General features: G+C 37.7%; 1 protein-coding gene across 1 annotated transcript; it reads left to right on the forward strand.

Annotated features, from left to right (window-relative positions):
• Positions 1–9,869: 9,869 nt before the first annotated feature.
• LOC145588015 (periodic tryptophan protein 2-like) lies at positions 9,870–16,500 on the forward strand. Its single transcript, XM_081644650.1, has 7 exons — positions 9,870–11,199; positions 11,455–11,706; positions 11,809–11,901; positions 13,843–14,214; positions 15,105–15,449; positions 15,774–16,001; positions 16,111–16,500. Exons 1-7 carry the CDS (start codon positions 9,949–9,951, stop codon positions 16,279–16,281), a joined length of 2,712 nt encoding a protein of 903 aa, XP_081500776.1. The 5' UTR covers positions 9,870–9,948; the 3' UTR covers positions 16,282–16,500.
• Positions 16,501–16,997: the final 497 nt, after the last annotated feature.

Raw genomic sequence — 16,997 nt, forward strand, 5'->3', positions numbered from 1 at the left:
AATAAGCCTTTTGACAACTGTTTACCTTAATATCTTATGATTTTTTTATGGAATATTATTTAAAAAACTTTTTTTTTATTTTTTCCTTTCATGATATCCGTGTATCGCGCGGGAGCTAATCTAGTAAATTAATTAGCTTAAAAATCATCTTGCTAGAGTCTCAACCACCTTACGGTCTTACCCACCCAGCCCATGCCACCGTCCAGCCAGTCCGCCTCCACCCTCGCCGATCCCCTTCCGCGCCGGCAACACCACCACCTCTCTCGATACCCCCTTCTCTACCTCGAATCCATTTCGCCAACCAAATTAAAGAACCTATTCGAAACCCTTACCCTTGCCAACTACAACGGCCCTAACTGCGAGGAGTGCGAACCCTCACCTTGCCCGCGAGCCGCGACCCTGAGCCACCGAAACCTCCACCCTTTTCCGATTTCGTGCGTGGTTGCAGAAGGGGTTTGCAACTTACGAGTGGGGATTAATTGGTTGCAAAATGCAGTTGCGGAGAAAGGGAGGGTTAGGGTTGCAGCGGGGAAGAATCTAGGGGCAGGCTGGGCTTGGGCGGATGCCGGCGGTGGTGAAGGGTAGGGAGAGTGGCTGGTGGTGATTTTTCTTAAAATTATTTTTTAAATAGTTAGTTTTAAAATAATTAGTTAATTGTTAATAAATACTGATGATCTGCTATCTTTTATATTAATGATCAGCCTAAAGAAAAAGGGGTTGTTAAATATCGCCCTCGAATATCTAACTAACGCCCGCAAAATAAAAAAACGTATTTATCCTTATAATAATGATTATAAAAATAATTAATTTTACCTCAATTTCACACTTTTACTGTACACAAAACTTTTCACCGTTCTCTCTAGTGGTCAACGACCACTAACGCTCATCGAACAAGCACCCCAACCACCGTGAGTTTCAAAATCAAACAAATTTTTTTAAAATTTTGCAAAATCAAAGTCGTTAGATCTTATGGACAACGACGAAATACCAGAAACACAACCTTAGACGCTCGCCAAAGGCTCGTCGAATCGTACGGAATCGGTACGTCGCGATAATTTTTTTAAAAAAATTCGAAACCCATGAAACGCCTAGAATTTTCGAATAACCTAGGCTGAAACGCCTAGTTTTTTTCGAAACATCCTAGGCTATTCGAAAAAACTAGGCGTTTTAGCCTAGGGTATTTTAAAAAACTAGACGTTTCACCTCAAACGCCCAGATTTTTCATACAACCACACGGTTGTTCGCACGAACTAGGCGTTTGAGCCTAGAACGTGCGAAAAATCTAGGCGTTTGCCGCGAATTCAGAAAATAAATAAATAAAAACAAACATTTTCTCCGCCAGCGACCGACTTCCCTTTGTCCTTACTCGTCATTACCGCGGCTGTGTAGATCGTGAAACCGGAGGTAAGGAGTTGGTGGTTAAAAGAGGAGGAGGAGGTGGTGGTGGTGGTGGTTAGTATGAAGAGGTGGTAGTGGTGGGTAGTATGAAGAGGGGGGTAAATTAAGGGGGTAATTTTTTTTGATTAAAAAAGGGTAAATTTGTAATTTTAGTTTATTTTGCGGGCGTTAGTTAGATATTCGAAGGCGACATTTAGCTTTACTAATAACATATTTTGACCAATCATATTGTCACATGTGTAAATTACATTTTTTTTTAAAAAAAAAAAAATTACCTTCTCAACAAGTTACTAGTCACTTTGGACTATTGAAAGTAAATTCATATCAAAGTTTGGATTATTACAAAATAATCCAAAGTTGGGACTATTTTGGGCGGATGAGGCAAAGTTGGGATTATTCTTGTCAATTTTTCCTTTTAATTTTGAGAATCATATGTCTCATCTTGTGTCTCGCCTCTTTTTAATATTGACGTGTCAAACCTTAAACAACAGGAGATTAAATTTAGGTAGAAACATGTTAAAGAATTTCTTTTGCAATTATCTAACAATGATGTTAATATGATAAGTTAGATCACTTAGGTGGAATTGAAAACATGGTTGAGTAAGAAAGAATTGAAGGGAGAACTTAATAGAGAGTCACAATATTGAATAGGTATCATTTCCTCAAACTACTTTTCTCTTCTTTTACTAGCTACTAACTTACTAAGTGAAACTCTTTACCAAAAAATAAAAGCTCAAAGCGTTTTTATGCTAAAATCATCATTCTTAGTTTTGTCAGAAAAAATTTCGAATACTCTTTTAAAACATCTTTGCTATACCATAAAAATCAATCTCCGTTAGAATAGTGTAATCATCACTCAAAAGAATACCTAACCGATCCACTCCATCCAATCCAATATCCAACTAGTTATATCTTTCCAAAATTGCCCTAATTCAAATAGTCCAAATTATCCCTATCTGCAATTATGCAAGAAATGCCAATCCCCTTCATTCAAACAAACAAACAAACCAACTAAAACCTCAACTGCTATTTGTCGCTCCCATTTTACCAGGTAACGCTCCCTTTTTGACTTGAATGGACCACTATGCCCTTTATGCAATTTGGGTTATAAAAAGGACCTTGTTCCCCATTTGGACACAATACATGAAACGGTCCCCTTACTTCACGACATTGTTGTCCCGAGCTTCCCAAAATCGGTCCCCACGACCTTGCAACCAAATCGGTCCCCACGACCACCTAAATTTTCTATTTTCAAAAATCGTTAAATTTGCCGACGGGTTTTGGGTCATGGACGGCGAGTGGAACATACGTACGCCGGAGAATGTGTCGGATCATTCTGTAAGTTTTTTTTTTTTTATTTTTATTTTCGGTAATTAGGACATCCGCCTAAAATTTCCGGATATCCTAGGTACATCCGCCTAAAATTTCCGGATGTACCAAGGAACATCCGGAAATTTCAAGCGGATGTACCTAGGGACATCCGGAAATTTTAGGCGGATGTCCCTATAATTTTATTTATTTTTTTTTTTTTTTTTTTTTTTTTTTTTTTTTAAGTACGTTTATTAAGTTTTTTTTTTTTTTTTTTTCGTGGTCTTGTGATTATTGTTGTGATTTAGTATTTGATAATTAATGTAATTTTGTTGTATTAATATGATTATTAGTAATATGTTTATTTTTTGTTTCATTATTATTATTATTATTATTAGTAATATGTTGATATTATTGTTGTTGTTGTAGTTGATATTATTATTGTTGTTGTTGCTGTTATTTTTATTGTTGTTGTTGTTGTTGATATTGTTATTATTAATTAGTAGAAATATAATTTTAATATTAATATTAATATTATTAATATTGTTATTATTAATTAGTAGAAATATAATTTTAATATTAATATTAATATTATTAATATTATTATTATTATTATTATTATTATTATTATTATTGTTGTTATTGTTATTATTATTATTATTTATTTATTAATTAACGTTATGGTCTTATAAATTGTTTTGTAGTTGTTGTTATAATTTTTTATTATCATTAATATTGTTATTGTTTTGTATTTGTTGTTATTATTATTAGTATTGTTATTAGTATTGTTATTATTATTATTATTATTATTAGTATTAGTATTGTTTTTATTATTTTTATTATTTTAATTATAATTATTATTATTATTATTGTTTTTATTATTATTATTTTGACATAAAGCATGTTTTGTTTAATTTGTATAGGATATGGAATCTGAGGAAGGCGGTGACGGTGTGAATTATAGTGGGAATTTTGTCACCGATACGTTTTTTCCTACATTTGACGATGCTGTTACATGGGCTGAAGGTGTTTCCATAAAATTGGGATTTATATTGGTGAAATCGTCTTATAACAAAACCAGATATGGTCGGCCGTATCGGTATTTGCGATGTGATCGGTCACGAAGGAGCAAGCCGAGAGATTTGGAGAACGCGATACGGAAGGACACCAAAACCAAAGCTAATGGTTGTCCATTCTACATCAAGATATATTATGATGTCAGCACCGAAAGTTGGAAGATCATTGCGAAAAATGATCACACCGGGACACATAACCACCCAATGATTGTGTACCCAGAGGGTCACCGTAAAGTGAGCGGATTGAGTCCGGGTGCAAAACAGGTTGTGCGGGACATGACAAAGTCTAAGGTTGCTCCCCGTAACATCATGTCCACTATTGCCGAGCAATTTCCTGATGATCATCCAAACATCCGACACATTTACAATTGCCGAAATGACTTCAGGATGGAGATGTCCGAAGGAAGAGGAGTTGTTCAGCAATTTCTTCATCTGGCGAGAGAGAGTAAATACATTTACTGGTTCACGAATGATGATCAAAACGTTTTGCAACATGCATTTATGGTGCACCCGATCATGGTCAACATACTCCGCACATACCCACATGTCATAGGTATGGATTCTACTTACAAGACCAATCGATATAACATGCCTTTCTTTGAGATAGTAGGCGTGACACCGACAAACCAGAATTTTCTAGTTGGATATGTTTTCATGCGCGACGAGTGCACGGCTAGCTATCGGTGGGTGTTGCAGAGATTAAGGGAGTTGATTGGGTTTGATAAAGAGCCATCTGTATTTATTTCAGACCGTGATCTTGGGCTATGTGCGGCTTTGAGAGAAGTCTTTCCAGGGACGTCACATTTACTCTGTTTATGGCACATCAACAGAGATGTGGAGGCTAAGGTGACGAAGATGTTTGGAAACAAGACGGTTGGTGTCAGTTTTAGAGCTGGGAGATGGTTCAAAATCGTGAATGCAACAACACAGGCGGAGTATGATCGTGCTCTAACTGCCATGCAAGTGAGGTGGGGAAAATATCCGGAAGTGATTCAGTATGTTCAGAGAACTTGGCTTTGTCATAAGGAGAAATTTGTGAAATTTTGGACGAACCAGGTTCTTCATTTTGGTAACACCACCAACTGCAGAGTTGAGAGCCAACATTCAGCAGTGAAAACTTGGTTAGAATCATCCACAGGTTAGTTGTATTATTTTATTAGTTGTTCTCGTTGTTACGTAATTGTAATTGTATTAATTGTAATTGTATTTGAATTTACTAATTAGAATCATTGGCAGGTGATTTGGATACCATATGGGCCCGAGTCCATTGTCACATCGGTAATCGCATCATACAAATTCGTAATGACTTGGAGGCATCAAGGTCTAAAATTGGTCAGATGTACAAACAGTTGCCACTGTCACGTATAAATGGCAAAGTGTCTCAACATTGCTTGAAAGTTCTGGATAACGAGACGAAAAGGATGCGGGATTTGAGTTACCAGGTCCATGAATGGTGTGGATGTGCTATGCGTCTGACCCATGGTCTTCCATGTGCTTGCCAGATACATGAATCGATAGTTGCACAGACGGGATTGTATAGCAGCCAAATTCATTCTTTCTGGAAGACACTGGTTATTGGTTGTGATGGTGTTAACATTCCTGAAGTGGTAAATGATTCGACCGAGGAGGCTGCACATTTTCGGTCCCTGATCGACGAAGTCATGGAAATTAAAGTGACCCGGCCGTACGTCGAAATGTAACGCGAATCATTGAAGAGGAGCTACATCCAGATCATTCACACCTTGAAGAACCACATATCAACCTTAACACTCGTGGTCGACCGAAAAGAAATAACACCAGGCGTGATCGTAGCTATTTCGAGCATGTGAACCGTCAACACACTCAACGTGGTGGTGACCAAGAACCAGGTAATACTAAAATTCTATATATAATATAAAATTATGTAAAATTAATACTTGTAGCTTTACTAATAATTTATCTTTTAATTTTGTGTTGTAGATCCAAGTGACATTAGTCAATGCAGGTATTTGAACTTGCTTCCAGCCCCAATGTTGCCGTACATTTCGTCTTGGAAGGATGTCATTGGTGATGGGAACTGTGGCTTTCGTTGTGTCGCCGACTTCTTCTTTGGCGATCAAAATAAGTGGTATGACGCTCGGGAAACAATAGCGAACGAGGTCGCTGGTCATCCTGATTTGTACGAACGGATTTACGGGCTTGGGCGACTTTGGATGAACGTGGAGCGTATTCGATGGGATAGTGGGGCTGTCGGGGAGCGGCATTGGATGGTTACAATTCAAGATTTATTTCCTATTGCTACGTGGTTCAACGCAAGGGTGATTTGTCTCGGAGTAGGCCTAGTACCAACTTGCTACTACCCATGCATCACAGTCTTACCGCTTAGGGCACGCAACGGGGTTCGGTCACCGACTCGAGAGTTTGTGATTGCTACAGTTGGTGGATCACATTTTATCCGTCTTGACCTTGTACCTGATTCACCACTCCCGCCGATCGCCGGTTGGTGGACGGAACACCACGAGGATAGTGTCAATGGATGGGATCAAGCATATCAATTGAGAAGGGACATGTGGGATGCATTAGTTAGGTAGTTTGTAATGTACATTCACTAACTTTGAACATTTGTAAGAAAATTAGATTTATGAAATTAATTTTATATGTATTTGCTTTTAATCTAACATGATATGCAACAAAACATCAAATATAAAATAAAATAAGTGTCCAGTTTATACATTACATTTTTAAAAATAAAATACAAATAAGTTCATAACATAATTAAAACCATCACTAACAGAACATCTAATCAAAATAATCTAAAGTCCCATTTTTGACTTCCAATCAAATACAAGTTGCTCAGTCATTGTTCGAGTCTCACTCGACATTTCAGGATACTCAGCTAGTGCTCTTTGGTGAATCTCCATGGACCGACCCATCCACTGCAAATAAAACAATAACATATTATAACACAAAAATTAATAGAAGTCATTGTTAATATAATATTAAGCATTAATACTTACGTAATCAGTGTTAGTCCGCTCAGGCAGGTTGCTTGTAACTCCTGGACCTGGAGATACCCGCGGGTGAGAAAACCTGTACAGCCACTGCATGTAACCGGGCGCAACCGAAGGAGCTGCAGCACTAAGCCTGGGTAGGGCACCTAAAACAACACTCTGAGATACCCCAGGAACAAACCTGTTCCACATCACAGCTGTCATCTCAGTTGGGAAGTCTACCCGATACATCTTCAAGTTAGTCGGCCTCTTGGCCTTCTCTGGCCTGATAATCTCGCGGGGAATGCCTTGCACGAAACCAAGCTGGCGGACCACTCTATCAGGCATGTACGGCTCAATGATGTTACGGTACTGGATGCAGCCAATGAATAAAGTGGGGGGCACTCGTAATGCAGGATCAGCTCCGTACGGTAGCCAGTTCACCTCACGGTCGGTAAGCGCATCAATCCTAGTACGAAAAGCTAACAGGAGCTCCAGGTTCTTGCTAGGACATCCCGCTCCTACATCCCAAGCAGACGCACGAGGCATTTGAAGGTCCCGGGTCAAGGTACCCTGCTGTGGCCGAAAGCACGGAAAGTACTCGTAAATCCACGCTTGCAGAAGCGTGAGACAACCAGCAATCGAATCAGCACCTTTCCGTGATGCCGTGCCCAGTTGCCGATACAAGTAGGCCAGTGCAGCTGTTCCCCAAGCATACTCGTTAATAGGGACATCCGTGTGACATAGCTCGTGGAGGAAGGAAGGATGCGTACGGTTACCACTCTTGTCTACAAACAGTGTACCTCCAAGCACTAACCACAAGTATGCATCAAGCTGCTCACTAAAATCCCGGTCGACCGCCAATGTCGACTCAAAAATCTTATCAGTCAACACCCCACTACCCTGCCAAATGGTCTTTGTGCCGCAAACCTCAGACAGATCATCTGGAGTCATATCCATGGTGACCGAGCACTCGTCCCGTAACACGTCCGTGCTAGGAGTAGTGGACACCATATTGCCTGCAACCCGTAACCCAAGTATGTTGTACACGTCGTGCAGCAAGATCGTAATCTCCCCAAATGGCATGTGAAAGGTGTTCGAATCTGGCTGCCACCTCTCAACAAAAGCAGAAATCAACGGCCAATCAAGTCTCTTAAACATCAGGCCGGGCAAGTGAGACAACCAACTAGCATCAATCTCCGCAATGTCCTCCACAGATTGACGGCCTCGCCAAGTACACAAGTCAGAACATAACTTTGTCATACTCAAACAGCGCAAAACACTACGCTCCTGCTCCATCCAGATATACCGTGCCACGTGACCGCCAAAACTAGGGATAACTGACCCATCCTCAGGCCCACCCGGCATCGGTTCCTGCACTAACCATGCCTCTGCAGAGCTGGAAGTAGGCTGACTCGACCCACTACCAACAAATCTCCCAAACTGACCCCTATATACCATATGGAAATCCTGAGGGTCCTGTTCTTCATCCCGGTCACCAGCATGACTACCCGAACATTCGTCTTCCTCGTCAGATATGGGTGCTCCACTTGCAGAGTACAAGGGCCGACTACTACCAGACTGTTGGTCTCTCGACCAACCACTAGTAGACCCGTATTGCTGCTGCTCGGGCTGAACCGGTGAAGATCGAGATGTCTGTCTCCTAACAGACGCATTCAGACGTCGTGATATTGCATGTCGAGCACCAGAACCCTCGATCTACATAAAATTAAAAAATAATCCGATTTTAGTAATAACAATAACCATAATAACCATAATAACAATAACAACAATAATAATAACAACAACAAAAACAACAACAAATACAAATTAACAACAACAAATATAATCTTAACAACAACAATAACTAACAACAACAACAACAACAACAACAAATACAAATTAACAACAACAATAACCATAATAACAATAATAATAACACTAATATCAACAACTATAATACTAATCATAATTAAAAATATTAATAATAGTACTACTAATAACACTAATAATAATATTATTATAACAACAACAACAACAAAAAAAAAAAAAATTAAACAACAACAATAACCATGAAAACCCTAATATCAAATTAGTTTAATAATAATACTAATCATATTTTTAAAAATAATAACACTAATAATAATTATAATAATAATAATAATAATGATAATAATAATAATAACAATAATAATAATAATAATATCAACAATAAAAATAACAACAATAATAATAATACTAACCATAACACTTCAAAATAACAACAAAAATAACAAAATCCAAAAAAAAAAAAAAAAACAAATTAACAACAACAACAATAACCTTAACATTAATAATAAAAACCTAATATCAACAAAATAATAAAAATTATCATATTTTTTAAAATATAATAAGCACAATAATAACAACAACAATAATAATAATATCAACAATAATCACCATAACACTTCAAAATAACAAAAAATAAAACCAAAATCCGGAAAAAAAAAAATAACAATTTTATTAACGGGCCAAAAAAAAAAAAAAAAAAAAAATTGGAACTTCCGCCCAAAATTTCCGGAAGTTCCATGGAGGATCCGCCTGGAATTTCCGGATCCTGGAGTAAAATCCGGAAATTCCAGGCGGATCCTCCATGGAACTTCCGGAAATTTTGGGCGGAAGTTCCTGGATCCGAAAAAAAAAAAAAAACAAATACCTCGTCTCCACCATCGCTGCCAGCGCCGCCTACGCCCCTGCCACCAGCGCCGCCGAAGGTCCTCCCTCCCTCCGAATCTCAGCCTAATCCGCCTCGAATCACCCATTTTCTTTTGTGTTTATGATGATTGTTGTTTTTTTTCAAAAAATGAAGAACAATTTTGGAACTTTTTTTTTTAAAAAAAAATTGTTTTAGAGAGTTAGAGAGTAAGAGAGTTTGAGAGTAAGAGAGTTAGAGAGAGAAGTAAAGAAGTGAGAAATGTTGGTCGGGAAGGAAAAACCGTATTTATATATTAGGGGTAAAATTGGAATTTCAAGAAAAAAGGGGAGCGTTACCCGGTAAAATGGGAGCGACAAATAACAACCCCCGACTAAAACCCTCTCAAAATTTTTAGGGTTTAACAACCTCCATTGTTGTATTTCTCTCACCCCCAAATTTTGTAGGGTTTAACACAACACTCATTCTCTCTCTCACTCTTTCACCCCTAAAACCCTAATTCACCATGAATTACAGGTTCCAGAATCTTCTAGGAGCTCCTTACAGGGGAGGAAACGTCGTCGTTTCCGGCAATAATCAGCTAATTTCATCGGTGGGTAATCGGATTTCCATCACCGACCTCGTCAAATCGAATACAATAACATTACCATGTCAATTTTCTGCAAACATCATTCGTATCGCGGTATCGCCAGATGGGAACTTCATCTTGGCCGTTGATGAGAATAGCAGGGCTCAATTCATCAATATCCACCGTCGGATTGTTCTTCATAGAATCACTTTCAAGGGTAAAGTTTCTGCTCTTCAATTTAGCCCAAATGGGCAGTTTATTGCTGTTGCTGTTGGTAAATTGATTCAAATTTGGCGTTCACCTGGTTTTAGGAAGCAATTTTTTGCATTTGAATTAGTTAGAACTTTTGCTGATTTCGATGATACGGTTAGTTGCTTGAATTGGAGCCCTGATTCGGGGTATTTGATTGCGGGTTCGAGGGATTTGACTGTTAGGTTGTTTTGTTTGAGGAAATTGAAGGAATTCAAGAATAATAAGCCATTTTTGTTTCTGGGTCATAGAGATGTGATTGTGGGTGTGTTTTTTGGGGTTGATAAGAAGACGGGTAAGGTTTCGCGGGTTTATAGTGTTTCCCGTGATGGGGGGTTGTTTAGTTGGGGTTGTCCTGATTTTGATGGTAGTTTGGGTGGAAAAGGAGAGAAGGGTGAGGAAATGAATGACCCGCCTTCTCCCGGGACTCCTGAAAAGATGGACGAGGAAGGTGGCATTGGCAGTGATGGTGTCATTGCTGTTGTTGATGTGAAGAAAAGGAAAGAGTTTGATGAGAAAGAAGGGGACTTTGGGGATGAAGGGAGTGAGTTTCTTCTGCATAAGCTAAAGTGGGAGTTGCTTAAGAAGGATTATTTTATGCAAGCGCCGGCTAAAGTGACTGCGTGTGATTATCACCAGGGAATTGATGTGGTAGTTGTGGGATACTCGAGTGGAGTTTTCGGGTTGTACCAAATGCCTGATTTTCTTTGCATACATCAGTTGTCAATATCACGAGAGAAGATCACAACTGCTGTTTTTAACGACTTGGGTAACTGGTTAACGTTTGGATGTGCAAGGCTTGGGCAGCTGCTTGTTTGGGAATGGAAGTCAGAGAGTTATATTTTGAAGCAGCAAGGCCATTATTTTGACGTAAATTGTCTTGCTTATTCACCCGATTCACAGCTCTTGGCTACTGGAGCCGATGATAACAAAATCAAGGTGAGAGGCAACATTGAATATTTAGCACAGTCTGTTTTTAAGTGTTGCTGCAGTGCTGCTTATTCCCTCCTTTTGTTATCCAATTTTTTGAGCATCAAATCTCTAAATTGGCATGTTGTTCTGAAAGGTTTTGAATTTAAATGTATATGTCTTGCATCGTATATTGCATATTTGCATTTGTGCTCTATGATGGCAGCCTTTGCTCATTTGACAGGTTCCTATGACTAGATGCTTAAGTTTACATCTTTTTTGTAGGTTTGGAATGTTTCCTCTGGCTTTTGTTTTGTGACATTTCCTGAGCATACTAATGCAGTCACTGCCCTCCACTTTATGGCTAATAATCATAGCCTCTTAAGTGCATCTTTGGATGGAACAGTTCGTGCATGGGATCTTTTCCGGTATAGAAACTTTAGGACATTTACTACCCCTTCTTCGAAGCAGTTTGTTTCTTTGACTGCTGATCAGAGTGGTGAAGTGATATGTGCTGGAACATTAGATTCATTCGAGGTAAGCATATACTTTGTAATTAATAGGTTTTGTCCTCATGGTGGTATACTGGTATTTGTTCGAAACACGTCTAACACAATGTATTGTATTGTTTCTGCTCAGATATTTGTTTGGTCAATGAAAACAGGACGTTTGCTAGATGTTCTAAGTGGTCATGAAGGGCCTGTTCATGGATTAATGTTTTCTCCGTCAAATGTATGAATTCTTTTCATCTTTCCTCTGACTTTTTGTAGTTGCATTTGTCACTCAACTTGCCAAAGTTTATTTTTAATGGAATGAAGGACTTTACACTGTTGTGGTGACCCCATATATCACACCAATTTTCTTCTATGTCCTCACCTATAAGGCTACAAAGTCAATTAGTAAGGCTATGTTGAACATATATGACTATAATTTGATCTTGTTTGTAAAATATCCTTAAGAAGAAAAAATATCAAATAAGATGTCATTAGATTCATATAAATGTGCACATTGTTTTAGATTGGTTTTTACACTTTCCTTTTTCATTTGTCCGAAATTATTTTTTTACAATTCATTTTTAGTAAATCTTACACTTTTATTTTAATGAATCTAGGGCTGTTCTAAACATTTTAGGGGCCCTGTTTGAGACATTTGAGTATTGTAATATGATATGATGGTATTTTAGAATATTTTCAAATAAATAAAATTGTATAGAGTATATTTTACTAGGGCCCAATTTTTAATTTTAAAACAGGGCCCCTAAAATGTTTAAGACGACCCTGATTGGAAGTTTGGAATCACCCATACTCTTTCTCTTCCTTATTGCCTCCATTAGCCACTCTCTTTCTCTCATCTCTCCCTAAACACCTACTTGCTTATGAAATCTCAAATATCTCACCAACACGAACAAATTGAAGAACCCAAATTCTCTACCACCATTTGGGGGTTCTTGAAACCTATTGTGTTTGCTCAAACCCAATCAGAACATTACTCAAACTAATTTGAAGTGGATTGTGGTATTTGGAAAATTAGGTTTTGAAGAGAAAAAGGTTATAGCCTTATAGGTAGAAGCTTCTGCTCAACTATGTTATTTGGACTCTTCATTTCACATCCGTGCTTGATTCTTAACATTTCTACATGAGTACGGACTCATCAATACTTCATTTTGGGCCAAAATCATTCAAATTTTCAAAAGATAGTTGAGTTGGACACTTTGACACTTACTAATGTCAATATTAGTATCTAAGTCTGAAACATTGTCTGTCAACCATTTTTCTCCCGCATCACTAGCACAGGGCTATGGTCAATACATAGAAGATCCAAGCATGACAACACTCCTCCCAAAACGATCTAACCTTTGGCAGCTAAGTCTAAGGATGTTCTTTTTGTGTCCCAAAAAAGAGTTAAATAGTACTCTCTCCGTTTCAAAATGATATTCTCACTTTCCATTTTGTGTGTTTCAAAATGATCTTCCCATTTTCTATTTTAATGCCTCACTTATCCTCACTATTTTAATGATCTTCCCATTTTCTATTTTAATGGTCCCAATCCAAATAAATTGTCCCAATGTACTTTAATCCAAAATAATAAGTGATCCTAATGTATTTTATTCCAAAAAACGATGGTCCCATTGTATTTGAGATGTCCAATTGTACTTTATTTCAAGATTTTTCCCTTACCTTAATTTACACACAACTACAAGTTGGACATAAAGTACAATTGAGAAGATCATTTTGAAAAGGTGGGAATAAATCCATACTCTCAGGGAGGGTAAAAATTCCTTAAGCTTGTGTTTTTCTTAATTCAAGTTTGAATTTGGTTGAGGATAGTGTGGGTTGGAAGTTTAGAGATTTGTTGATTGGAGGATTTAGCTATAAAATGGTTAGCCATGGAATGAGGAGGATGAGTAACTCATAGTAGCTGTTCTATGTGATAAAGTATTTTGGGGCGGGGGAGGAGTTGGTGTCTGGAGTTCTTGTGAGATAATATTTGAGGCTGTGTGAGTCTTTTTCTTTCATTAAGCAGGGTAAAGCCTGTTGGCTGCACTTGATGCCTTTATTTAGTTATTGGCATTTCTTGCTTGTTTAATGTCTGTAAGCTACTAAACATTTTAATGGAAGTTAAATCTTCAAAGACAAAATGTTAATGTTTTTTTGCTTGACCTTTTACTTGCAGGCAATATTGGCTTCGTCTTCATGGGACAAAACTGTGCGGCTGTGGGATGTTTTTGAAGGGAAGGGTTCCGTTGAGACATTTCAACACGTCCATGATGTTCTTACTGTTGTTTACCGTCCAGATGGGAAACAACTAGCTTGCAGTACATTAGATGGCCTAATTAATTTCTGGGATCCTCTTGACGGTGCATTAATGTATACTATTGAGGGTCGTAGAGATATTGCTGGAGGTCGGTTGATGACTGATCGCAGATCCGCAGCTAACTCCACCTCAGGAAAGTACTTTACAACCTTGAGCTATTCTGCTGATGGAAGTTACATACTGGCTGGTGGCAGTAGCAAATTTATTTGTATGTATGATATCGCTGAGCAGGTTTGTCTTCTTCTGCTTCTCCCCACTTCAACTTCCCCTGCTTTTGTTTTCTTTATCTGGTGCTTGTATATTCTACTTTTTTGTGCTGCCATTTTCTTTATAAAAAAAAAAACGTGTAAAGTATATATGCAACCTTTTCTCAGCAAAATAATTTGCTCCTTGTATCATGTGTGTCTTGTACCCCAACTGCATTGCTTGTAGACCTACATTAGCTCTCCTGCAACCATGGAAAAATGCAGCAGAGAGCAAAGTAATGAAATTTTATAAGTAATAGAGGAAAGACGAGACTAAGGCAAATGAGGGGTGGGAGTGTTCTGCTGTATGGAGATTTCTCTTAGACTCTAACTTGATTTGACTATTTAGCAAATGGCAAACACTAGTGCTAAGGCCAAATTTCTCTCTGGCTGTGGTTTTAGCTTATAGATCTGTGGTCTTAAGTTCTTTTTAGGATTATTGGTCATTATGTGGAATAAGGAGGCATATCTCAACTTGCCTTTGTTGCATGGTGGTGGTTGAAATGCAACCCTAGATTCATAGGTTTCTACGATCAAGAAAAAATTGGATCAATATTTGTGTTTATTGGTGTTTCAATTTTTTGCTTTCAAAGTTCAAATGCTTGACATAAGGAGCTATATATAACTACAATTTACTCAACTTTAGGGGTGAAATCTTTCCTATAATGGCAATAATTTAGTTGTGTCGTATTCCTGGATGCGGAGTCTGAAGTTTTGTGTTTTTTTCTTTTGGTATTTTAGTCATGAATGTTCTACTTTCTTCCCAATTGTATTCCTTGGATTAAAAAAATTATTATTGTCTACGGGTTATGTTATGCACTTCCTATATCTAGTATAACTGGTTATACTTATTCTTGGATTTCTTCTGTGGCCCAGGTATTGTTACGTAGGTTTCAAATAACTCACAATCTTTCACTTGATGGGGTCCTGGACGTCTTAAACTCTAAAAAGATGACAGAAGCTGGTCCTCTGGAATTGATTGATGATGACAATAGTGATACAGAGGAAGGCATTGACAAACAAACACGAGGAAAACTTGGTTTGGATTTGCCAGGATCTATGCCTAACCGTGGGAGGCCTGTTATTCGAACAAAGTGCCTCAGAATTGCACCTACTGGACGCAGCTTTGTGGCGGCAACAACAGAGGGAGTTCTGGTTTATTCAGTGGATGAATCCTTTATTTTTGATCCTACTGACCTTGACATTGATGTTACTCCTGAGGTACACACTTGTATTTCTTTCATTTTCCAACATTGCGCCTTTTCTGCATCTTATGTCTTTTACTTTCACTGAGGAATGATAATCTTTCACGTTCCCTTCCCCATTCCCGGTAGCTATATTGCATTGTTTTGGAGGACAGAAAATGTGTGGAGTGGACTTTGCTATGGTTGATTAATGTGTATTTCACTCCATTTGTTTTACTTTTGTTTAGTATCTTGATATTTTTGTTATATATTTTTTCTTAGTTTTATCTCTGATGAGAGGAAAAATTCCATTGGTGCTGTATTATCTATTTTAAGACAAATGCCTTTCTACTCTTTTCAGGCAGTTGATGCAGCACTCAATGAAGATCAACATAGCAGAGCTCTGATCCTCAGTCTTAGATTAAATGAAGACTCACTCATGAAAAAATGTATTCTTTCTGTCAATCCTGCTGACATACCAGCTGTTGCTTCATCAATCCCTTTCAGATACTTGCAAAGATTAATAGAGGCGTTGACAGAACTTTTGGAGGGCTGCCCTTATTTGGAGTTCATTCTTAGATGGTGTCAGGTTTGTATCTAAGTCTTAACTAATTGAGGTGGAAACTGTTGTCTGTGATACGATCTTTTCTGCAGTCCTGCTGGCCCTAATTTCTAATTTTCTATATTCTGTCTTGCAGGAAATCTGCAAAGTTCACGGTCATTCTATCCAACAAAATTCCAGAAACTTGCTTCCAGCCCTGAAATCGCTACAGAAAGCCATTACTAGTTCCCATCAAGATTTGGCAGAGATGTGCTCCTCAAATGAATATTCACTAAGATATTTGTGTTCAACAACCGTGAAGAAATGATGTGAACGGGACCAATGGTAACACCATCCAAATGTAGGCCTTGTACACAGCTCACTATTCATGATAATTTTTTTTGTTGCAATTGTATTACTTCTGTACTAATATTTTCTAGTTTAGTTCAACGTAAAAAAAAATCCAAGTTTTCCCACAAGATCACGATTTTGATAACAGAACAATGATTTTCATATAGTGATGGTATCAATACAAAATTTCTGAGTCGCGACTTGATCAAATTGTTTTAGAGATCGATACAAATTTAATTCTTTCTCAAATGTTTTTGTTATTTTACTTATTTAAATTTTTAAAGAAAACTCAAGCGGTTGTATTATTATTGTAAATCAATTAAGATAGACTAATAGAACCGGTACCTTGGTTCTCTAACCTACATCAATTAGCTTTCTCACTAGTCATTTTCAGGTCAGTGCATTTTGGATTTTGGGTGAACAATGCATGTTTATGACTTAGATTTATTGAGTTTTAGTTGAGCCAAAATGGACTATTGATGTTTTTCATTTTTGAGTTCGATTAATCTTACCACATTTCAATCAATGGCTGTGTTTGTAACTAGATTATTTGGGCAAAATTAGCTTATTTGATCAACGTTAGCTTATTAACTATTAAATAAGCTAATTCAAGGTGTTTAGTGGGAAGCTTATTTAAAGAGTTTATTCCACTAAATAAGCTCTTTTTTAAAAAGTTTTTTTTAGAAGCTTTTT

The sequence above is a fragment of the Chenopodium album genome, chromosome 17, assembly GCF_948465745.1.
Source record: "Chenopodium album chromosome 17, dcCheAlbu1.1, whole genome shotgun sequence".
NCBI classification, from domain to species: Eukaryota; Viridiplantae; Streptophyta; class Magnoliopsida; order Caryophyllales; family Amaranthaceae; genus Chenopodium; species Chenopodium album.

What these genes read in the sequence shown, in the direction of transcription:
- LOC145588015 (XM_081644650.1), top strand. Translation starts at nt 9,949, where the DNA reads ATGAATTACAGGTTCCAGAATCTTCTAGGAGCTCCTTACAGGGGAGGA. An exon ending in TAATGTTTTCTCCGTCAAAT is followed by an intron (nt 11,902 to 13,842) that starts GTATGAATTCTT and finishes TTTTACTTGCAG; the next exon opens with GCAATATTGGCTTCGTCTTC. An exon ending in TGTATGATATCGCTGAGCAG is followed by an intron (nt 14,215 to 15,104) that starts GTTTGTCTTCTT and finishes TCTGTGGCCCAG; the next exon opens with GTATTGTTACGTAGGTTTCA.